At 43.2% G+C, this 26,132-nt stretch overlaps 1 protein-coding gene across 4 annotated transcripts in view; it reads left to right on the top strand.

Moving 5' to 3' along the window:
• The first annotated feature begins 11,496 nt into the window (after nt 1–11,496).
• Nucleotides 11,497–26,132, top strand: part of LOC130284282 (pejvakin-like) — a 60,938-nt gene continuing 46,302 nt past the window's right edge. For 2 of the 4 annotated variants that reach the window (XM_056534493.1, XM_056534490.1), the window contains exon 1: nt 22,647–23,014. In XM_056534493.1, the coding sequence (XP_056390468.1) occupies nt 22,932–23,014 (83 nt within the window). In that variant the 5' untranslated portion in view covers nt 22,647–22,931. Of the gene's footprint in view, nt 11,544–22,646; nt 23,015–26,132 lie in introns of those variants that run through there. The other 2 variants (XM_056534491.1, XM_056534495.1) reach the window with 2 other exon arrangements.

Raw genomic sequence — 26,132 nt, 5'->3', positions numbered from 1 at the left:
TACACCCCACTCACCCCATCTTCAGTCTCATCACCCCATACACCCCGCACAACCCATCCTCCGTCTCCTCATCACCCCATACACCCCATCCTCAGTCTCCTCATCACCCCATACACCTCACGCACCCCATCCTCAGTCTCCTCATCACCCCATGCACCTCATCCTCAGTCTTCTCATCACCCCATGCACTCCATCCTCAGTCTCCTCATCACCCTATGCACTCCATCCTCAGTCTCCTCATCACCCCATGCACTCCATCCTCAGTCTCCTCATCACCCCATGCACTCCATCCTCAGTCTCCTCATCACCCCATGCACTCCATCCTCAGTCTCCTCATCACCCCATGCACTCCATCCTCAGTCTCCTCATCACCCCATGCACTCTATCCTCAGTCTCCTCATCACCCCATGCACTCCATCCTCAGTCTCCTCATCACCCCATGCACTCCATCCTCAGTCTCCTCCTCACCCCATGCACTCCATCCTCAGTCTCCTCATCACCCCATACACTCCATCCTCAGTCTCCTCATCACCCCATTCACTCCATCCTCAGTCTCCTCCTCACCCCATACACCCCACGCACCCCATCCTCAGTCTCCTCATCACCCCATACACCCCACGCACTCCATCCTCAGTCTCCTCATCACCCCATGCACTCCATCCTCAGTCTCCTCATCACCCCTATACACCCCATGCACTCCATCCTCAGTCTCCTCATCACCGCATACACCCCATGCACTCCATCCTCAGTCTCCTCATCACCCCATGCACTCCATCCTCAGTCTCCTCATCACCGCATACACCCCATGCACTCCATCCTCAGTCTCATCACCCCATGCACTCCATCCTCAGTCTCATCACCCTATGCACTCCATCCTCAGTCTCATCACCCTATGCACTCCATCCTCAGTCTCATCATCACCCCATACACCTCACGCACCCCATCCTCAGTCTCCTCATCACCCCATGCACCTCATCCTCAGTCTTCTCATCACCCCATGCACTCCATCCTCAGTCTCCTCATCACCCCATGCACTCCATCCTCAGTTTCCTCATCACCCCATGCACTTCATCCTCAGTCTCCTCATCACCCCATGCACTCCATCCTCAGTTTCCTCATCACCCCATGCACTTCATCCTCAGTCTCCTCATCACCCCATGCACTCCATCCTCAGTCTCCTCATCACCCCATGCACTCCATCCTCAGTCTCCTCATCACCCCATGCACTCCATCCTCAGTCTCCTCATCACCCCATGCACTCCATCCTCAGTCTCCTCATCACCCCATGCACTCCATCCTCAGTCTCCTCATCACCCCATGCACTCCATCCTCAGTCTCCTCATCACCCCATGCACTCCATCCTCAGTCTCCTCATCACCCCTATACACCCCATGCACTCCATCCTCAGTCTCCTCATCACCGCATACACCCCATGCACTCCATCCTCAGTCTCCTCATCACCCCATGCACTCCATCCTCAGTCTCCTCATCAACCCATACACCCCATGCACTCCATCCTCAGTCTCCTCATCACCACATACACCCCGTGCACTCCATCCTCAGTCTCCTCATCACCGCATGCATTCCATCTTCAGTCTCCTCATCACCCCCATACACCCCATGCACTCCATCCTCAGTCTCCTCATCACTGCATACACCCCATGCACTCCATCCTCAGTCTCCTCATCACCCCATACAACCCATGCACTCCATCCTCAGTCTCCTCATCACCCCATGCACTCCATCTTCAGTCTCCTCATCACCCTATGCACTCCATCCTCAGTCTCATCACCCCATGCACTCCATCTTCAGTCTCCTCATCACCCTATGCACTCCATCCTCAGTCTCATCACCCTATGCACTCCATCCTCAGTCTCATCACCCTATGCACTCCATCCTCATCACCCCATACACCCCATGCACTCCATCCTCAGTCTCCTCATCACCTCATACACCCCATCCTCGGTCTTCTCATCACCCCATACACCCCACACACTCCATCCTCGGTCTCCTCATCACCCCCATATACCCCATCCTCAGTCTCCTCATCACCCCATACACCCCACGCACCCCATCCTCAGTCTCATCACCCCCATACACCCCACTCACCCCATCTTCAGTCTCATCACCCCATACACCCCGCACAACCCATCCTCGGTCTCCTCATCACCCCATACACCCCATCCTCAGTCTCCTCATCACCCCATACACCTCACGCACCCCATCCTCAGTCTCCTCATCACCCCATGCACCTCATCCTCAGTCTTCTCATCACCCCATGCACTCCATCCTCAGTCTCCTCATCACCCCATGCACTCCATCCTCAGTCTCCTCATCATTCCATGCACTCCATCCTCAGTCTCCTCATCACCCCATGCACCCCATCCTCAGTCTCCTCATCACCCCATGCACTCCATCCTCAGTCTCCTCATCACCCCATGCACTCCATCCTCAGTCTCCTCATCACCCCATGCACTCCATCCTCAGTCTCCTCATCACCCCATGCACTCCATCCTCAGTCTCCTCATCACCCCATGCACTCCATCCTCAGTCTCCTCCTCACCCCATGCACTCCATCCTCAGTCTCCTCATCACCCCATGCACTCCATCCTCAGTCTCCTCATCACCCCATTCACTCCATCCTCAGTCTCCTCCTCACCCCATACACCCCACGCACCCCATCCTCAGTCTCCTCATCACCCCATACACCCCACGCACTCCATCCTCAGTCTCCTCATCACCCCCATTCACTCCATCCTCAGTCTCCTCCTCACCCCATACACCCCACGCACCCCATCCTCAGTCTCCTCATCACCCCATACACCCCACGCACTCCATCCTCAGTCTCCTCATCACCCCATGCACTCCATCCTCAGTCTCCTCATCACCCCTATACACCCCATGCACTCCATCCTCAGTCTCCTCATCACCGCATACACCCCATGCACTCCATCCTCAGTCTCCTCATCACCCCATGCACTCCATCCTCAGTCTCCTCATCACCGCATACACCCCATGCACTCCATCCTCAGTCTCCTCATCACCCCATGCACTCCATCCTCAGTCTCATCACCCTATGCACTCCATCCTCAGTCTCATCACCCTATGCACTCCATCCTCAGTCTCATCATCACCCCATACACTCCATCCTCAGTCTCCTCATCACCCCATACACCCCACGCACCCCATCCTCAGTCTCCTCATCACCCCATACACCCCACGCACCCCATCCTCAGTCTCCTCATCACCCCATACACCCCACGCACTCCATCCTCAGTCTCCTCATCACCCCATGCACTCCATCCTCAGTCTCCTCACCAACCCATACACCCCATGCACTCCATCCTCAGTCTCCTCATCACCCCATACACCCCATGCACTCCATCCTCAGTCTCCTCATCACCGCATGCATTCCATCTTCAGTCTCCTCATCACCCCCATACACCCCATGCACTCCATCCTCAGTCTCCTCATCACTGCATACACCCCATGCACTCCATCCTCAGTCTCCTCATCACCCCATACAACCCATGCACTCCATCCTCAGTCTCCTCATCACCCCATGCACTCCATCTTCAGTCTCCTCATCACCCTATGCACTCCATCCTCAGTCTCATCACCCCATGCACTCCATCTTCAGTCTCCTCATCACCCTATGCACTCCATCCTCAGTCTCATCACCCTATGCACTCCATCCTCAGTCTCATCACCCTATGCACTCCATCCTCATCACCCCATACACCCCATGCACTCCATCCTCAGTCTCCTCATCACCTCATACACCCCACGCACTCCATCCTCAGTCTCCTCATCACCCCATGCACTCCATCTTCAGTCTCCTCATCACCCTATGCACTCCATCCTCAGTCTCATCACCCCATGCACTCCATCCTCAGTCTCATCACCCCATGCACTCCATCCTCAGTCTCCTCATCACCCTATGCACTCCATCCTCAGTCTCATCACCCTATGCACTCCATCCTCATCACCCCATACACCCCACGCACTCCATCCTCAGTCTCCTCATCACCCCATACACCCCATGCCCTCCATCCTCAGTCTCCTCATCACCTCATATACCTTAAGCACCTCATCAGTATTACACAGCTGACACCCCCCCCAGTCCTTCTCATCAACATTAAACCCCCTAATCACTACACCCCTGACCCCCCCTCTGGTCCTCCTTATTAACACTACGCTCTCCCAGACCCCCAATCCTTCTTATCATTACACCACCAACCTCTTCAACACCCCTCCTGTCCTCTTCATCATCATTACAATCGCCGCCCTGCACCCGACCGTCGCTCTCCTCACCTTATCTGCTCGGCGATGCGGCCTTGTGAGGCGGGAGGGTTTGCTGCTCCTGTCGCTTCTGCCGGGGTCAGAGGCCATGACACGTGACGTCAGGGGCTTGGAACAGACGTGCGTGCCTGCGCGGGGCATGTCTGTTCCCATCAGCCCTTGGCCTGTCCGTCTCGCCCGGACGGTTTAAAGGTAAATTACTGCTGTCAGCGGCAGGTCCGGGACCTGTTGCTTCAGCATTTAGTATGAAGTACTGGAAGGGGGCCCTACAGGGGCCCAGACTGTGAGGCCCAGGCTGTGACCTGGGCTACTAGGTGGGCCCCCTAACACGCTGGGCCCCTGTGCAGCTGAACCGGCTGAACAAGTGATATGTCCGCCCCTGTATAGATAGATGATAGACAGATCGATAGATAGATGATAGATACATAGATATGATATAGATAGATTGATGATACATATATATGATATAGACAGATAGATAGATATTAGATAGATAGGAGATAGATGGATATGATATAGATAGATGGATATGATATAGATACATTTATATGATATAGATAGATAGGAGAAAGATAGATAAATAGATCAGTTTCCCAACCAGGGGGCCTCCAGCTGTTGCAAAACTACAACTCCCAGCATTCCTTTGGCTTTATGAGCATACTGGGAGTTGTAGTTTTGCAACAGCTGGAGGCCCCCCTAGTTGGGAAACACTTATCTATCTATCATCTATCTATTATCTATCTATCTATCCATCTATCTCCTATCTATCCATCTATCTCCTATCTATCTATCTATCTCATATCTATCTATCCATCTATTTATGTATCTATCTATCTTTCTATTTATCTATCTCATATCTATCTCAGATAGATGAGAGATAGATGAAAGATAGATAGATAGATATGAGAGATAGATAGATAGATGATATATAGATAGATAGATACATAAATAGATGGATATATAGATAGATATGAGATAGATAGAAAGATAGATAAATAGATGATAGATAGATATTAGATATGATATAGATAGATAGATAGATAGATAGATATGAGATAGATGGATAGATAAGAGATAGATAGATAGGAGATAGCTAGATTGATATTATATAGATAGATAGGATATAGAAAGATAGATAGATAGATAAAGAACAATATGATGCAGCACACCACAAGTTTGCAGAAAATGGTGGTTTATTCCATCATGGACATAGACTATGCACATGATGGAATAAACCACCATTTTCTGCAAACTTGTGGCGTGCTGCATCATATTGTTCTTTGTCTGGATTAAGGAACCAGTGGACCCAGGTTCCAAGTATGCGGGCACCCCAATTTCTCTCTAATTTCTGGATTTTGGCTGTGCCGTTTTTATTTGTTTTAGATAGATAGATAGAAAGAGATAGATAGATAGATACATAAATAGATGGATATATAGATTGATATGAGATAGATAGAAAGATAGATAAATAGATGATTCTATCTATCTATCTATCTATCTATCTATCTCATATCTATCTATATATCCATCTATTTATGTATCTATCTATCTTTCATCTATCTATCTCTCATATCTATCTATCTCTCATCTATCTCTCATCTATCTGAGATAGATATGAGATAGATAGATAGATAAATAGATAGGAGATAGATAGATGGATAGATAGATAGATGATTGATAGATAGATCAGTGTTTCCCAACCAGGGGGCCTCCAGCTGTTGCAAAACTACAACTCCCAGTATGCTCATAAAGACAAAGACATGCTGGGAGTTGTCGTTTTGGAATAACTAGAGACCCCCTGATTGGGATACACTGATCTATCTATCTCATATCGATCTATCTATCTCATATCTATCTATCATCTATCTATCTCATATCTATCTATTAATCTATATTATCTAAGTGTTTTATTCCCCCATGTATGTGTGACGTTTCGATAGCATCCCGCCATCTTTATCATACGTACAGTTGTACATTCTGTAGTCTCTGTGACATCATTGTGCTTCATAATAAACTGTGACATCACTGTGCTTCACAATAAACTGTGACATCACTGTGCTTCATAATAAACTGTGACATCACTGTGCTTCCTAATAAACTGACATCACTGTGCTTCACAATAAACTGTGACATCACTGTGCTTCATAATAGACTGTGACATCACTGTGCTTCATAATAAACTGTGACATCACTGTGCTTCACAATAAACTGTGACATCACTGTGCTTCATAATAAACTGTGACATCACTGTGCTTCACAATAAACTGTGACATCACTGTGCTTCACAATAAACTGTGACATCACTGTGCTTCATAATAAACTGTGACATCACTGTGCTTCACAATAAACTGTGACATCACTATGCTTCATAATAAACTGTGACATCACTGTGCTTCATAATAAACTGACATCCCTGTGCTTCATAATAAACTGTGACATCACTGTGCTTCACAATAAACTGTGACATCACTGTGCTTCATAATAAACTGTGACATCACTGTGCTTCATAATAAACTGTGACATCACTGTGCTTCATAATAAACTGTGACATCACTGTGCTTCATAATAAACTGACATCACTGTGCTTCATAATAAACTGTGACATCACTGTGCTTCATAATAAACTGTGACATCACTGTGCTTCATAATAAACTGTGACATCACTGTGCTTCATAATAAACTGTGACATCACTGTGCTTCACAATAAACTGTGACATCACTGTGCTTCATAATAAACTGTGACATCACTGTGCTTCATAATAAACTATGACATCACTGTGCTTCATAATAAACTGTGACATCACTGTGCTTCATAATAAACTGTGACATCACTGTGCTTCACAATAAACTGTGACATCACTGTGCTTCATAATAAACTGTGACATCACTGTGCTTCATAATAAACTGTGACATCACTGGGCTTCATAATAAACTGTGACATCACTGTGCTTCATAATAAACTGTGACATCCCTGTGCTTCACAATAAACTGTGACATCGCTGTGCTTCATAATAAACTGTGACATCACTGTGCTTCATAATAAACTGTGACATCACTGTGCTTCACAATAAACTGTGACATCACTGTGCTTCATAATAAACTGTGACATCACTGTGCTTCATAATAAACTGTGACATCCCTGTGCTTCATAATAAAATGTGACATCACTGTGCTTCATAATAAACTGTGACATCACTGTGCTTCATAATAAACTGTGACATCACTGTGCTTCACAATAAACTGTGACATCACTGTGCTTCACAATAAACTGTGACATCACTGTGCTTCATAATAAACTGTGACATCACTGTGCTTCATAATAAACTGTGACATCACTGTGCTTCATAATAAACTGTGACATCACTGTGCTTCATAATAAACTGTGACATCACTGTGCTTCATAATAAACTGACATCACTGTGCTTCATAATAAACTGTGACATCACTGTGCTTCACAATAAACTGTGACATCACTGTGCTTCATAATAAACTGTGACATCATTGTGCTTCATAATAAACTGTGACATCAATGTGCTTCATAATAAACTGTGACATCAATGTGCTTCATAATAAACTGTGACATCAATGTGCTTCATAATAAACTGTGACATCATTGTGCTTCACAATAAACTGACATCACTGTGCTTCATAATAAACTGTGACATCACTGTGCTTCATAATAAACTGTGACATCATTGTGCTTCATAATAAACTGTGACATCACTGTGCTTCATCCTGTAATTTGATGTCACTGTGTATAACAATCCTGTAGTGACATCACAGTTTATTATTCTTGAACGCTGACTTCACTGTGTATACCGTATAATGACATCACTGTATAGTTACCCTCTACTGTAACACTGCGTTTATTAACCCTGTAGTGGCAAAACTGTTTATTGTCCCTGTACAGAGACATTACTGTTTATATTAACTCTGAACTGTGATGTCACTGTATATATTAACTCTGAACTGTGATGTCACTGTGCATATTTACCCTGTATTGTCACTCGCAGTGCAAGGTAAATATGTACAGTGGCATTAGGGTATACAGGCTTAATATATACAGTGATGTCACAGTGCAGTGTAAGTATCAACAGTGATGTTGCAGTATAGAGATAACACACAGTGATGTTATAGTTCAGAGATAATATACACAGTGACGTCACAGTACAGGGATAATACACACAGTGATGTCACAGTACAGGGATAATACACACAGTGATGTCACAGTACAGGAATAATACACACAGTGATGTCACAGTACAGGGATAATACACACAGTGATGTCACAGTACAGGGATAATACACACAGTGATGTCACAGTACAGGGATAATACACAGTGATGTCACAGTACAGGGATAATATACACAGTGCTGTCACAGTACAGGGATAATATACACAGTGATTTCACAGTACAGGGATAATATACACAGTGATGTCACAGTACAGGGATAATACACAGTGATGTCACAGTACAGGGATAATACACAGTGATGTCACAGTACAGGGATAATACACACAGTGATGTCACAGTACAGGGATAATACACAGTGATGTCACAGTACAGGGATAATACATACAGTGATGTCAAAGTACAGGGATAATATACACAGTGATGTCACAGTACAGGGATAATACACACAGTGATGTCACAGTACAGGGATAATACACAGTGATGTCATAGTACAGGGATAATACACACAGTGATGTCAAAGTACAGGGATAATACATACAGTGATGTCACAGTACATGGATAATACACAGTGATGTCACAGTACAGGGATAAGACACACAGTGACGTCACAGTACAGGGATAATACACACAGTGATGTCACAGTACATGGATAATATACACAGTGATGTCACAGCACATGGATAATACACAGTGATGTCACAGTACAGGGATAATACACAGTGATGTCACAGTACAGGGATAATACACACTGTGATGTCACAGAGCAGTGTAAGTATCAACAGTGATGTTGCAGTATAGAGATAACACACAGTGATGTTATAGTTCAGAGATAATATACACAGTGATGTCACAGTACAGGGATAATACACACAGTGATGTCACAGTACAGGGATAATACACACAGTGATGTCACAGTACAGGAATAATATACACAGTGATGTCACAGTACAGGGATAATACACACAGTGATGTCACAATACAGGGATAATACACACAGTGATGTCACAGTACAGGGATAATACACACAGTGATGTCACAGTACAGGGATAATACACACAGTGATGTCACAGTACAGGGATAATACACAGTGATGTCACAGTACAGGGATAATATACACAGCGCTGTCACAGTACGGGGATAATACACAGTGATGTCACAGTACAGGGATAATACACAGTGATGTCACAGTACAGGGATAATACATACAGTGATGTCACAGTACAGGGATAATACACACAGTGATGTCACAGTACAGGGATAATACACACAGTGATGTCACAGTACACGGATAATACACAAAGTGATGTCACAGTGCAGGGATAATACACAGTGATGTCACAATACAGGGATAATACACACAGTGATGTCACAGTACAGGGATAATATACACAGTGATGTCACAGTACAGGGATAATTCATAAAGTAATGTCACAGTACAGGGATAATACACAGTGATGTCACAGTACAGAGATAATACATAAAGTGATGTCACAGTACAGGGATAATACACACAGTGATGTCATAGTACAGGGATAATACATAAAGTGATGTCACAGTACAGGGATAATACACAGTTCTGTCACAGTACAGGGATAATACACAGTGATGTCACAGTACAGGGATAATACACAGTGATGTCACAGTACAGGGATAATACATAAAGTGATGTCACAGTACAGGGATAATACACACAGTGATGTCACAGTACATGGATAATACACACAGTGATGTCACAGTACAGGAATAATATACACAGTGATGTCACAGTACAGGGATAATACACAGTAATGTCACAGTACAGGGATAATACACAGTGATGTCACAGTACAGGGATAATACACAGTGATGTCACAGTACAGGGATAATACACACAGTGATGTCACAGTACAGGGATAATACACAATGATGTCACAGTACAGGGATAATACACAGTGATGTCACAGTACAGGGATAATACATAAAGTGATGTCACAGTACAGAGATAATACACACAGTGATGTCACAGTACACGGATAATACACAAAGTGATGTCACAGTGCAGGGATAATACACAGTGATGTCACAGTACAGGGATAATACACACAGTGATGTCACAGTACAGGGATAATATACACAGTGATGTCACAGTACAGGGATAATACATAAAGTGCTGTCACAGTACAGGAATAATACACAGTGATGTCACAGTACAGAGATAATACATAAAGTGATGTCACAGTACAGGGATAATACATAAAGTGATGTCACAGTACAGGGATAATACATAAAGTGATGTCACAGTACAGGGATAATACACAAAGTGATGTCACAGTACAGGGATAATACACACAGTGATGTCACAGTACAGGGATAATACATAAAGTGATGTCACAGTACAGGGATAATATACACAGTGATGTCACAGTACAGGGATAATACACAAAGTGATGTCACAGTACAGGGATAATACACACAGTGATGTCACAGTACAGGGATAATACACAGTGATGTCACAGTACAGGGATAATATACACAGTGATGATGGTAGTGGATGAGATCTCAAGGACCGGGGAATAAAGGGTGTGAAGTGGATGGAATAAAAGATGATGCAGGGAGGTGAATGGATACAAAGTGATGGATGCGAATATAGATAGTGCAGCTTAGAGAATGACTCAAAGGATGTGTGATGCTTATTAGATGCAAGGCTGGTGATTAAGTATGGAAAGATAGAGAGGTATATGTATAGCAGGGACGTGCACACATAGGGGTAAAAGGGGGCTGGAGACCCTGCCCTTTTCCTCATCTGCCCCTCTAGTGCCCTCACAAAAGGAGCTGCAGACCCAGGGTGACAGGTGCAGTAAAAAGGATCTGTTGCTGGGGAGATTTGTATGGGGTTTAATGGAGGGTGCTGTGCCCTCCCTGCAGCAAGGGGGCGCCACTCACCCTGTCATTATCTGCCATTTTTCTGCTTCTCTCCACATGGAGGAGACAGGAGCAGCGGAGGCAGAGAGAAGCCCCGCCCACAGCATGTCCCGACCACAGACTTCAGTCTATGCAGCCCTTACTGTAAGTAACTATAAATATATATATGTGTGTGTGTGTGTGTGTGTATATATGTGAGTGATTGTATGTCAGTGTGTGTGTGTATATATGTGAGTGATTGTATGTCAGTGTGTGTGTATGTATATATGTGAGTGATTGTATGTCAGTGTATGTGTGTGTATATATGTGAGTGATTGTGTCAGTGTGTGTGTGTGTGTGTGTGTGTATATATGTGAGTGATTGTATGTCAGTGTGTGTGGATGTATATATGTGAGTGATTGTATGTCAGTGTGTGTATGTATATATGTGAGTGATTGTATGTCAGTGTGTGTATATGTATATATGTGAGTGATTGTATGTCAGTGTGTGTATATGTATATATGTGAGTGATTGTATGTCAGTGTGTATGTATATATGTGAGTGATTGTATGTCAGTGTGTGTATATGTATATATGTGAGTGATAGTATGTCAGTGTGTGTATGTATGTATGTATGTGAGTGATTGTATGTCAGTGTGTGTGTGTATATATGTGAGTGATTGTATGTCAGTGTGTGTATATGTATATATGTGAGTGATTGTATGTCAGTGTGTGTGTGTGTATATATGTGAGTGATTGTATGTCAGTGTGTATATGTATATATGTGAGTGATTGTATTTCAGTGTGTGTGTATGTATATATGTGAGTGATTGTATGTCAGTGTGTGTATATGTATATATGTGAGTGATTGTATGTCAGTGTGTGTGTGTATATATGTGAGTGATTGTATGTCAGTGTGTGTATATGTATATATGTGAGTGATTGTATGTCAGTGTGTGTATGTATATATGTGAGTGATTGTATGTCAGTGTGTGTATGTATGTATGTGAGTGATTGTATGTCAGTGTGTGTATGTATATATGTGAGTGATTGTATGTCAGTGTGTGTATGTATATATGTGAGTGATTGTATGTCAGTGTGTGTATATGTATATATGTGAGTGATAGTATGTCAGTGTGTGTATGTATGTATGTGAGTGATTGTATGTCAGTGTGTGTATGTATATATGTGAGTGATTGTATGTCAGTGTGTGTATATGTATATATGTGAGTGATTGTATGTCAGTGTGTGTATATGTATATATGTGAGTGATTGTATGTCAGTGTGTGTGTGTATATATGTGAGTGATTGTATGTCAGTGTGTATATGTATATATGTGAGTGATTGTATTTCAGTGTGTGTATGTATATATGTGAGTGATTGTATGTCAGTGTGTGTATATGTATATATGTGAGTGATTGTATGTCAGTGTGTGTGTGTATATATGTGAGTGATTGTATGTCAGTGTGTGTATATGTATATATGTGAGTGATTGTATGTCAGTGTGTGTATGTATATATGTGAGTGATTGTATGTCAGTGTGTGTATGTATATATGTGAGTGATTGTATGTCAGTGTGTGTATGTATATATGTGAGTGATTGTATGTCAGTGTGTATGTATATATGTGAGTGATTGTATGTCAGTGTGTGTATATGTATATATGTGAGTGATTGTATGTCAGTGTGTATGTATATATGTGAGTGATTGTATGTCAGTGTGTGTATGTATGTATGTGAGTGATTGTATGTCAGTGTGTGTATATGTATATATGTGAGTTATTGTATGTCAGTGTGTGTATGTATATATGTGAGTGATTGTGTCAGTGTGTGTGTATGTATATATGTGAGTGATTGTATATCAGTGTGTGTAGATATATATGTGAGTGATTGTATGTCAGTGTGTGTATATGTATATGTGTGAGTGATTGTATTTCAGTGTGTGTGTGTGTATGTATATATGTGAGTGATTGTATGTCAGTGTGTGTATGTATATATGTGAGTGATTGTATGTCAGTGTGTGTATGTATATATGTGAGTGATTGTATGTCAGTGTGTGTATGTATATATGTGAGTGATTGTATGTCAGTGTGTGTATGTATATATGTGAGTGATTGTATGTCAGTGTGTGTATATGTATATATGTGAGTGATAGTATGTCAGTGTGTGTATGTATGTATGTGAGTGATTGTATGTCAGTGTGTGTATGTATATATGTGAGTGATTGTATGTCAGTGTGTGTATATGTATATATGTGAGTGATTGTATGTCAGTGTGTGTATATGTATATATGTGAGTGATTGTATGTCAGTGTGTGTGTGTATATATGTGAGTGATTGTATGTCAGTGTGTATATGTATATATGTGAGTGATTGTATTTCAGTGTGTGTGTATGTATATATATGAGTGATTGTATGTCAGTGTGTGTATATGTATATATGTGAGTGATTGTATGTCAGTGTGTGTGTGTATATATGTGAGTGATTGTATGTCAGTGTGTGTATATGTATATATGTGAGTGATTGTATGTCAGTGTGTGTATGTATATATGTGAGTGATTGTATGTCAGTGTGTGTATGTATATATGTGAGTGATTGTATGTCAGTGTGTGTATGTATATATGTGAGTGATTGTATGTCAGTGTGTATGTATATATGTGAGTGATTGTATGTCAGTGTGTGTATATGTATATATGTGAGTGATTGTATGACAGTGTGTATGTATATATGTGACTGATTGTATGTCAGTGTGTGTATGTATGTATGTGAGTGATTGTATGTCAGTGTGTGTATATGTATATATGTGAGTTATTGTATGTCAGTGTGTGTATGTATATATGTGAGTGATTGTGTCAGTGTGTGTGTATGTATATATGTGAGTGATTGTATATCAGTGTGTGTAGATATATATGTGAGTGATTGTATGTCAGTGTGTGTATATGTATATGTGTGAGTGATTGTATTTCAGTGTGTGTGTGTGTATGTATATATGTGAGTGATTGTATGTCAGTGTGTGTATGTATATATGTGAGTGATTGTATGTCAGTGTGTGTATGTATATATGTGAGTGATTGTATGTCAGTGTGTGTATGTATATATGTGAGTGATTGTATGTCAGTGTGTGTATATGTATATATGTGAGTGATAGTATGTCAGTGTGTGTATGTATGTATGTGAGTGATTGTATGTCAGTGTGTGTATGTATATATGTGAGTGATTGTATGTCAGTGTGTGTATATGTATATATGTGAGTGATTGTATGTCAGTGTGTGTATATGTATATATGTGAGTGATTGTATGTCAGTGTGTGTGTGTATATATGTGAGTGATTGTATGTCAGTGTGTATATGTATATATGTGAGTGATTGTATTTCAGTGTGTGTGTATGTATATATGTGAGTGATTGTATGTCAGTGTGTGTATATGTATATATGTGAGTGGTTGTATGTCAGTGTGTGTGTGTATATATGTGAGTGATTGTTTGTCAGTGTGTGTATATGTATATATGTGAGTGATTGTATGTCAGTGTGTGTATGTATATATGTGAGTGATTGTATGTCAGTGTGTGTATGTATATATGTGAGTGATTGTATGTCAGTGTGTGTATGTATATATGTGAGTGATTGTATGTCAGTGTGTATGTATATATGTGAGTGATTGTATGTCAGTGTGTGTATGTATATATGTGAGTGATAGTATGTCAGTGTGTGTATGTATATATGTGAGTGATAGTATGTCAGTGTGTGTATGTATATATGTGAGTGATTGTATGTCAGTGTGTGTGGATGTATATATGTGAGTGATTGTATGTCAGTGTGTGTATGTATATATGTGAGTGATTGTATGTCAGTGTGTGTATATGTATATATGTGAGTGATTGTATGTCAGTGTGTGTATATGTATATATGTGAGTGATTGTATGTCAGTGTGTGTATGTATGTATGTGAGTGATTGTATGTCAGTGTGTGTATGTATATATGTGAGTGATTGTATGTCAGTGTGTGTATATGTATATATGTGAGTGATAGTATGTCAGTGTGTGTGTGTATGTATGTATGTGAGTGATTGTATGTCAGTGTGTGTGTGTATATATGTGAGTGATTGTATGTCAGTGTGTGTATATGTATATATGTGAGTGATTGTATGTCAGTGTGTGTGTGTATATATGTGAGTGATTGTATGTCAGTGTGTATATGTATATATGTGAGTGATTGTATTTCAGTGTGTGTGTATGTATATATGTGAGTGATTGTATGTCAGTGTGTGTATATGTATATATGTGAGTGATTGTATGTCAGTGTGTGTGTGTATATATGTGAGTGATTGTATGTCAGTGTGTGTATATGTATATATGTGAGTGATTGTATGTCAGTGTGTGTATGTATATATGTGAGTGATTGTATGTCAGTGTGTGTATGTATATATGTGAGTGATTGTATGTCAGTGTGTGTATGTATATATGTGAGTGATTGTATGTCAGTGTGTATGTATATATGTGAGTGATTGTATGTCAGTGTGTGTATGTATATATGTGAGTGATAGTATGTCAGTGTGTGTATGTATATATGTGAGTGATAGTATGTCAGTGTGTGTATGTATATATGTGAGTGATTGTATGTCAGTGTGTGTGGATGTATATATGTGAGTGATTGTATGTCAGTGTGTGGATGTATATATGTGAGTGATTGTATGTCAGTGTGTGTATATGTATATATGTGAGTGATTGTATGTCAGTGTGTGTATATGTATATATGTGAGTGATTGTATGTCAGTGTGTATGTATATATGTGAGTGATTGTATGTCAGTGTGTGTATATGTATATATGTGAGTGATAGTATGTCAGTGTGTGTATGTATGTATGTGAGTGATTGTATGTCAGTGTGTGTGTGTATATATGTGAGTGATTGTATGTCAGTGTGTGTATATGTATATATGTGAGTGATTGTATGTCAGTGTGTGTGTGTATATATGTGAGTGATTGTATGTCAGTGTGTATATGTATATATGTGAGTGATTGTATTTCAGTGTGTGTGTATGTATATATGTGAGTGATTGTATGTCAGTGTGTGTATATGTATATATGTGAGTGATTGTATGTCAGTGTGTGTGTGTATATATGTGAGTGATTGTATGTCAGTGTGTGTATATGTATATATGTGAGTGATTGTATGTCAGTGTGTGTATGTATATATGTGAGTGATTGTATGTCAGTGTGTGTATGTATGTATGTGAGTGATTGTATGTCAGTGTGTGTATGTATATATGTGAGTGATTGTATGTCAGTGTGTGTATGTATATATGTGAGTGATTGTATGTCAGTGTGTATGTATATATGTGAGTGATTGTATGTCAGTGTGTGTATGTATGTATGTGAGTGATTGTATGTCAGTGTGTGTATATGTATATATGTGAGTTATTGTATGTCAGTGTGTGTATGTATATATGTGAGTGATTGTGTTAGTGTGTGTGTATGTATATATGTGAGTGATTGTATGTCAGTGTGTGTAGATATATATGTGAGTGATTGTATGTCAGTGTGTGTATATGTATATGTGTGAGTGATTGTATGTCAGTGTGTGTGTGTGTATGTATATATGTGAGTGATTGTATGTCAGTGTGTGTATATGTATATATGTGAGTGATTGTATGTCAGTGTGTATGTATATATGTGAGTGATTGTATGTCAGTGTGTGTATATGTATGTATGTGAGTGATTGTATGTCAGTGTGTGTGTATGTATGTGAGTGATTGTATGTCAGTGTGTGTATATGTATGTATGTGAGTGATTGTATGTCAGTGTGTGTATATATATGTGAGTGATTGTATGTCAGTGTGTATATGTATATATGTGAGTGATTGTATGTCAGTTTGTGTATATGTATATATGTGAGTGATTGTATGTCAGTGTGTGTATGTATATATGTGAGTGATTGTATGTCAGTGTGTGTATGTATATATGTGAGTGATTGTATGTCAGTGTGTGTATGTATATATGTGAGTGATTGTATGTCAGTGTGTGTATATGTAGATATGTGAGTGATTGTCAGTGTGTGTGTATATATGTGAGTGATTGTATGTCAGTGTGTGTATATGTATATATGTGAGTGATTGTATGTCAGTGTGTGTATATGTATATATGTGAGTGATTGTATGTCAGTGTGTGTATATGTATATATGTGAGTGATTGTATGTCAGTGTGTGTATGTATATATGTGAGTGATTGTATGTCAGTGTGTGTATGTATATATGTGAGTGATTGTATGTCAGTGTGTGTATATGTATATATGTGAGTGATTGTATATCAGTGTGTGTGTGTATATATGTGAGTGATTGTATGTCAGTGTGTGTGTGTATATATGTGAGTGATAGTATGTCAGTGTGTGTATGTATATATGTGAGTGATTGTATGTCAGTGTGTGTGTATATGTATATATGTGAGTGATTGTATGTCAGTGTGTGTGTGTATATATGTGAGTGATTGTATGTCAGTGTGTGTATATGTATATATGTGAGTGATTGTATGTCAGTGTGTGTATGTATATATGTGAGTGATTGTATGTCAGTGTGTGTGTATATATGTGAGTGATAGTATGTCAGTGTGTGTATGTATATATATACAGGGGCGGACATATCGCCTGTGCAGCCGGTTCAGCTGCACAGGGGCCCAGCGTGGGAGGGGGCCCGCCCTCACACGCTGGGCCGGTCCTACCATCGGACCCAGTGGACAGGGCCGCCATCAGGGGGTAAACCCATACACTTGTATGGGGCCCGGAGCTTCAGGGAGGCCCGGACGTCCCTGTACTTTTTTTTTCCCCGGCTAGTCAGTGAGTGACTGCGACTGTCACTCACTGATTCCTGGCTGGGTACCCGTCGGAACTATGACCGGGCCTCATAGTCCGGGGGGCCCGCAGGACTATGAGGCCCGCTCTTTCTAGGGCGCGGGCCCCTTAAGAAGTACGGCAGGGCCGGACAGGCCAGGGGCTGATGGGAGTCGACGTGCCCCGCGCAGGCACGCACGTCTACTCCAGTCACCTGACCTGTCCCGGCGCGATCTCCAGTCCAGCAGCCTCCCACGGATCCTCCCCGTGCAGTGGAACAGGAGTGTGACAGGAGCAGCAGCTGCAACGAACCCCGGCAGGGTAAGTTAACCGGGGGGGGGGGGGGGGGGGGTTTGGATGGGGGCTATGTTGTTTGCAGACTACAATGGTGATGAGAGGTGCAGGGGAACAGGTGCTTGGGGTGTTATAGGGGTGATGAGAGGGGGGGGGGTTATGGGGGTAATGAGAAGTGCAGGGGGTGTTATAGGGGGATGAGAGGTGCAGGGGGGTGTTATGGGGGGATGAAAGGTGCATGTGGAGGTTATGGGGGTGATGAGAGGTGCAGGGGGGTGTTATGGGGGTAATGAGAGGTGCAGGGGGGTGTTATGGGGGGGGTGAGAGGTGCAGGGGGTGTTATGGGGGGATGAAAGGTGCATGGGGAGGTTATGGGGGTGATGAGAGGTGCAGGGGGGTTATGGGGGTGATGAGAGGTGCAGGGGGGTTATGGGGGTGATGAGAGATGCAGGGGGTGTTATGGGAGTGATGAGAGATGCAGGGGGGTGTTATGGGAGTGATGAGAGATGCAGGGGGTGTTATGGGAGTGATGAGAGATGCAGGGGGTGTTATGGGAGTGATGAGAGATGCAGGGGGTGTTATGGGGGTGATGAGAGGGGGGGGGTGTTATGGGGTGATGAGAGGTGCAGGGGGGGTTATGGGGGTGAAGAGAGGTGCAGGGGGGTGTTATGGGGGTGGTGAGAGATGCAGGGGGCATTATAATAGTGATGAGGAGAGGTGCGGGGGTTATAGTAGTGATGAGGAGAGGTGCGGGGGTTATAGTAGTGATGAGGAGAGGTGTGTGGGGGGGTTATAGTAGTGATGAGGAGAGGTGTGTGGGGGGTTATAGTAGTGATGAGGAGAGGTGTGTGGGGGGGTTATAGTAGTGATGAGGAGAGGTGTGTGGGGGGGTTATAGTAGTGATGAGGAGAGGTGCGGGGGGGGGTTATAGTAGTGATGAGGAGAGGTGCGGGGGGGTTATAGTAGTGATGAGGAGAGGTGCGGGGGTGGTTATAGTAGTGTTGAGGAGAGGTTTGGCAGGGGTTATGGGGGTGATGAGGACACAGAGGATAAGAGGTATTATATTTAGTGGGTATAGTGTGTGGCAGGATTATATTTAGTGGGTACAGTGTATAGCAGTATTATATTCAGGGTACAGTGTGTGGCAGGATTATATTCAGGGTACAGTGTGTGGCAGTATTATATTTAGTGGGTACAGTGTATAGCAGTATTTTATTCAGGGTACAGTGTGGGGCAGTATTTTATTTAGGTTACACTTTCTGGCAAGGTTATAATGATTATTGTCTTCATGCAGAGGATGAGGATCTGCTGACAGTGAGGAGCCAATGATGTCCGGATGTCAGACTCTGCAGAGAAGATGGAGCTGGGGGAAGACCTGGTCTCTGGACGAGATGAAGAAGAAAAGAAGACGTCACTCAGGTCACTGACATCATTGTGTGTTCTTATGACTGTCCCATCAGAGCTGTAGTCACTTGTAAGTTCTGCAGTGATGATGGGTAAAACTGTGTCTCTTCAGCTGTTACAAAACTACAACTCCCATTGCCTGAGGCTCTCCAGACATGATGGGAGTTTTAGCTTTCCAACAGCTGGAGAACCACTTCAACCGAGGTGATCGGTGGGGGTCTCAGGCCTTGAGTTGTGTAAGGGGCCCCGAAATTTCTGATGGCAGCCCTGCCAGTGCACATATGACAGGGAAACCAGTCTTGCCCAGTCACTAAACTGCTACTTACATCTGCCCATGGGGACTTCCTGGCTGAGGTGCGTGCGGTGAGTGACGTCATCGCAAGCACCTGGACGCTGACGTCCAGCGCAGAGCGTGCGATGATGTCACTTATAGCACGCACCTCTGCCAGGAAGTCCCCATGGGCAAATGTAAGTAGTGCAGGCCAGGTAAGAGTGTGTGGGTGAGTGAGAGTGTGTGTGTGTTTGTTTGTTAGGGTTATGCTATGCTACCTAATGTGGGGAATCTATGCTACCTAATGTGGGGAATATATGCTATGCTACCTAATGTGGGGAAATTATGCAATGCTACCTAATGTGGGGAATATATGCTATGCTACCTAATGTGGGGAATCTATGCTACCTAATGTGGGGAATATATGCTATGCTACCTAATGTGGGGAATCTTTGCTACACTACCTAATGTGGGGAATATATGCTACGCTACCTAATGTGGGGAATCTATGCCATGCTACCTAATGTGGGGAATATATGCTATGCTACGCTACCTAATGTGGGGCTACGCTACCTAATGTAGGGAATCTATGCTACGCTACCTAATGTGGGGAATATATGCTGCGCTACCTAATGTGGGGAATATATGCTACGCTACCTAATGTGGGGAAATTATGCTACGTTACCTAATGTGGGGAAACTATGCAATGCTACCTAATGTGGGGAATATATGCTACATAATGTGGGGAAACTATGCTACCTAATGTGGGGAATCTATGCTACCTAATGTGGGGGAACTGCTGCTTATCTAATGCAAATTAATGTGAGTTGCAGTGCAATTTTATGGCATATTACTTTTTTTTTTTTGGGGGGGGGCCCAGGCACATTCTTTGCACAGGGGCCCTCTGTTGTCTGTGTCCGCCCCTGGGGGTTCGTTGCAGCTGCTGCTCCTGTCACACTCCTGTTCCACTGCACGGGGAGGATCCGTGGGAGGCTGCTGGACTGGAGATCGCGCCGGGACAGGTCAGGTGACTGGAGTAGACGTGCGTGCCTGCGCGGGGCACGTCGACTCCCATCAGCCCCTGGCCTGTCCGGCCCTGCCGTACTTCTTAAGGGGCCCGCGCCCTAGAAAGAGCGGGCCTCATAGTCCTGCGGGCCCCCCGGACTATGAGGCCCGGTCATAGTTCCGACGGGTACCCAGCCAGGAATCAGTGAGTGACAGTCGCAGTCACTCACTGACTAGCCGGGGAAAAAAAAAGTACAGGGACGTCCGGGCCTCCCTGAAGCTCCGGGCCCCATACAAGTGTATGGGTTTACCCCCTGATGGCGGCCCTGTCCACTGGGTCCGATGGTAGGACCGGCCCAGCGTGTGAGGGGGCGGGCCCCCTCCCACGCTGGGCCCCTGTGCAGCTGAACCGGCTGCACAGGCGATATGTCTGCCCCTGCGAACCCCGGCAGGGTAAGTTAACCGGGGGGGGGGGGGGGGGGGGGTTTGGATGGGGGCTATGTTGTTTGCAGACTACAATGGTGATGAGAGGTGCAGGGGAACAGGTGCTTGGGGTGTTATAGGGGTGATGAGAGGGGGGGGGGGGTTATGGGGGTAATGAGAAGTGCAGGGGGTGTTATAGGGGGATGAGAGGTGCAGGGGGGTGTTATGGGGGGATAAAAGGTGCATGTGGAGGTTATGGGGGTGATGAGAGGTGCAGGGGGGTGTTATGGGGGTAATGAGAGGTGCAGGGGGGTGTTATGGGGGGGGTGAGAGGTGCAGGGGGTGTTATGGGGGGATGAAAGGTGCATGGGGAGGTTATGGGGGTGATGAGAGGTGCAGGGGGGTTATGGGGGTGATGAGAGGTGCAGGGGGGTTATGGGGGTGATGAGAGATGCAGGGGGTGTTATGGGAGTGATGAGAGATGCAGGGGGGTGTTATGGGAGTGATGAGAGATGCAGGGGGTGTTATGGGAGTGATGAGAGATGCAGGGGGTGTTATGGGAGTGATGAGAGATGCAGGGGGTGTTATGGGGGTGATGAGAGGGGGGGGTGTTATGGGGTGATGAGAGGTGCAGGGGGGGTTATGGGGGTGAAGAGAGGTGCAGGGGGGTGTTATGGGGGTGGTGAGAGATGCAGGGGGCATTATAATAGTGATGAGGAGAGGTGCGGGGGTTATAGTAGTGATGAGGAGAGGTGCGGGGGTTATAGTAGTGATGAGGAGAGGTGTGTGGGGGGGTTATAGTAGTGATGAGGAGAGGTGTGTGGGGGGTTATAGTAGTGATGAGGAGAGGTGTGTGGGGGGGTTATAGTAGTGATGAGGAGAGGTGTGTGGGGGGGTTATAGTAGTGATGAGGAGAGGTGCGGGGGGGGGTTATAGTAGTGATGAGGAGAGGTGCGGGGGGGTTATAGTAGTGATGAGGAGAGGTGCGGGGGTGGTTATAGTAGTGTTGAGGAGAGGTTTGGCAGGGGTTATGGGGGTGATGAGGACACAGAGGATAAGAGGTATTATATTTAGTGGGTATAGTGTGTGGCAGGATTATATTTAGTGGGTACAGTGTATAGCAGTATTATATTCAGGGTACAGTGTGTGGCAGGATTATATTCAGGGTACAGTGTGTGGCAGTATTATATTTAGTGGGTACAGTGTATAGCAGTATTTTATTCAGGGTACAGTGTGGGGCAGTATTTTATTTAGGTTACACTTTCTGGCAAGGTTATAATGATTATTGTCTTCATGCAGAGGATGAGGATCTGCTGACAGTGAGGAGCCAATGATGTCCGGATGTCAGACTCTGCAGAGAAGATGGAGCTGGGGGAAGACCTGGTCTCTGGACGAGATGAAGAAGAAAAGAAGACGTCACTCAGGTCACTGACATCATTGTGTGTTCTTATGACTGTCCCATCAGAGCTGTAGTCACTTGTAAGTTCTGCAGTGATGATGGGTAAAACTGTGTCTCTTCAGCTGTTACAAAACTACAACTCCCATTGCCTGAGGCTCTCCAGACATGATGGGAGTTTTAGCTTTCCAACAGCTGGAGAACCACTTCAACCGAGGTGATCGGTGGGGGTCTCAGGCCTTGAGTTGTGTAAGGGGCCCCGAAATTTCTGATGGCAGCCCTGCCAGTGCACATATGACAGGGAAACCAGTCTTGCCCAGTCACTAAACTGCTACTTACATCTGCCCATGGGGACTTCCTGGCTGAGGTGCGTGCGGTGAGTGACGTCATCGCAAGCACCTGGACGCTGACGTCCAGCGCAGAGCGTGCGATGATGTCACTTATAGCACGCACCTCTGCCAGGAAGTCCCCATGGGCAAATGTAAGTAGTGCAGGCCAGGTAAGAGTGTGTGGGTGAGTGAGAGTGTGTGTGTGTTTGTTTGTTGGGGTTATGCTATGCTACCTAATGTGGGGAATCTATGCTACCTAATGTGGGGAATATATGCTATGCTACCTAATGTGGGGAAATTATGCAATGCTACCTAATGTGGGGAATATATGCTATGCTACCTAATGTGGGGAATCTATGCTACCTAATGTGGGGAATATATGCTATGCTACCTAATGTGGGGAATCTTTGCTACACTACCTAATGTGGGGAATATATGCTACGCTACCTAATGTGGGGAATCTATGCCATGCTACCTAATGTGGGGAATATATGCTATGCTACGCTACCTAATGTGGGGCTACGCTACCTAATGTAGGGAATCTATGCTACGCTACCTAATGTGGGGAATATATGCTGCGCTACCTAATGTGGGGAATATATGCTACGCTACCTAATGTGGGGAAATTATGCTACGTTACCTAATGTGGGGAAACTATGCAATGCTACCTAATGTGGGGAATATATGCTACATAATGTGGGGAAACTATGCTACCTAATGTGGGGAATCTATGCTACCTAATGTGGGGGAACTGCTGCTTATCTAATGCAAATTAATGTGAGTTGCAGTGCAATTTTATGGCATATTACTTTTTTTTTTTTGGGGGGGGGCCCAGGCACATTCTTTGCACAGGGGCCCTCTGTTGTCTGTGTCCGCCCCTGTATATATATATATATATGTGTGTGTGTCTATCTCTATGTATGTGCAGAGAGCGATGGCTGGGGCCTTAGTGTAAGTGACTGTGTATTTATGTGAGTGATTGTATATCAGTGTGTATATGTATATATGTGAGTGATTGTATGTCAGTGTGTGTGTGTATATATGTGAGTGATTGTATGTCAGTGTGTGTGTGTATATATGTGAGTGATTGTATGTCAGTGTGTGTATATGTATATATGTGAGTGATTGTATGTCAGTGTGTGTATATGTATATATGTGAGTGATAGTATGTCAGTGTGTATATGTATATATGTGAGTGATTATATTTCAGTGTGTGTGTATGTATATATGTGAGTGATTGTATGTCAGTGTGTGTATATGTATATATGTGAGTGATTGTATGTCAGTGTGTGTGTGTATATATGTGAGTGATTGTATGTCAGTGTGTGTATATGTATATATGTGAGTGATTGCATGTCAGTGTGTGTATGTATATATGTGAGTGATTGTATGTCAGTGTTTTATATGTATATATGTGAGTGATTGTATGTCAGTGTGTGTATATGTATATATGTGAGTGATTGTATGTCAGTGTGTATGTATATATGTGAGTGATTGTATGTCAGTGTGTGTATTTATATATGTGAGTGATTGTATGTCAGTGTGTGTATGTATGTATGTGAGTGATTGTATGTCAGTGTGTGTATGTATATATGTGAGTGATTGTATGTCAGTGTGTATGTATATATGTGAGTGATTGTATGTCAGTGTGTGTATGTATGTATGTGAGTGATTGTATGTCAGTGTGTGTATATGTATATATGTGAGTTATTGTATGTCAGTTTGTGTATGTATATATGTGAGTGATTGTGTCAGTGTGTGTGTATGTATATATGTGAGTGATTGTATGTCAGTGTGTGTAGATATATATGTGAGTGATTGTATGTCAGTGTGTGTATATGTATATATGTGAGTGATTGTATGTCAGTGTGTGTGTATATATGTGAGTGATTGTGTCAGTGTGTGTGTATGTATATATGTGAGTGATTGTATGTCAGTGTGTGTATGTATGTATGTGAGTGATTGTATGTCAGTGTGTGTATATGTATATGTGTGAGTGATTGTATGTCAGTGTGTGTGTGTATGTATATATGTGAGTGATTGTATGTCAGTGTGTGTATATGTATATATGTGAGTGATTGTATGTCAGTGTGTATGTATATATGTGAGTGATTGTATGTCAGTGTGTGTATATGTATATATGTGAGTGATTGTATGTCAGTGTGTGTGTATGTATGTATGTGAGTGATTGTATGTCAGTGTGTGTATATGTATGTATGTGAGTGATTGTATGTCAGTGTGTGTATATATATGTGAGTGATTGTATGTCAGTGTGTATATGTATATATGTGAGTGATTGTTAGTGTTGAGCGGCATAGGCCATATTCGAATTCGCGAATATTCGCGAATATATGGACGAATATTCGTCATATATTCGCGAATATTCGCATATTCGTTATGTCCTAGTTTTATTTTCGCATATGCGAATATTCGTGTATGCGAAAATTCGCGAATGCGAAAATTAACATAAGTGAATATTGGCATATGCAAATTAACACGTGCGAAAATTCGCATATGCGAAAATTAGATATGCTAATTTTCGCATATGCGAATTTTCGCACGCCAGTCTCACATAGTAGTATTACAGTCTTCTTTACACCACACAAGCTGGAAGCAGAGAGGGATGATCACTGTGATGTGTACTGTGAAGAAAAAAAAAAAAAAAAAAAAAAAAACAATATTCGTAATTACGAATATATAGCGCTATATTCGCGAAATTCGCGAATTCGCGAATATGCGATATTCGCGAATAATATTCGAATTGCGAATATTCGCGAGCAACACTAGTGATTGTATGTCAGTTTGTGTATATGTATA

Source organism: Hyla sarda, chromosome 8 (genome assembly GCF_029499605.1).
Source record: "Hyla sarda isolate aHylSar1 chromosome 8, aHylSar1.hap1, whole genome shotgun sequence".
NCBI lineage: Eukaryota > Metazoa > Chordata > Amphibia > Anura > Hylidae > Hyla > Hyla sarda.
This window is presented reverse-complemented; position numbering and strand designations above follow the sequence as displayed.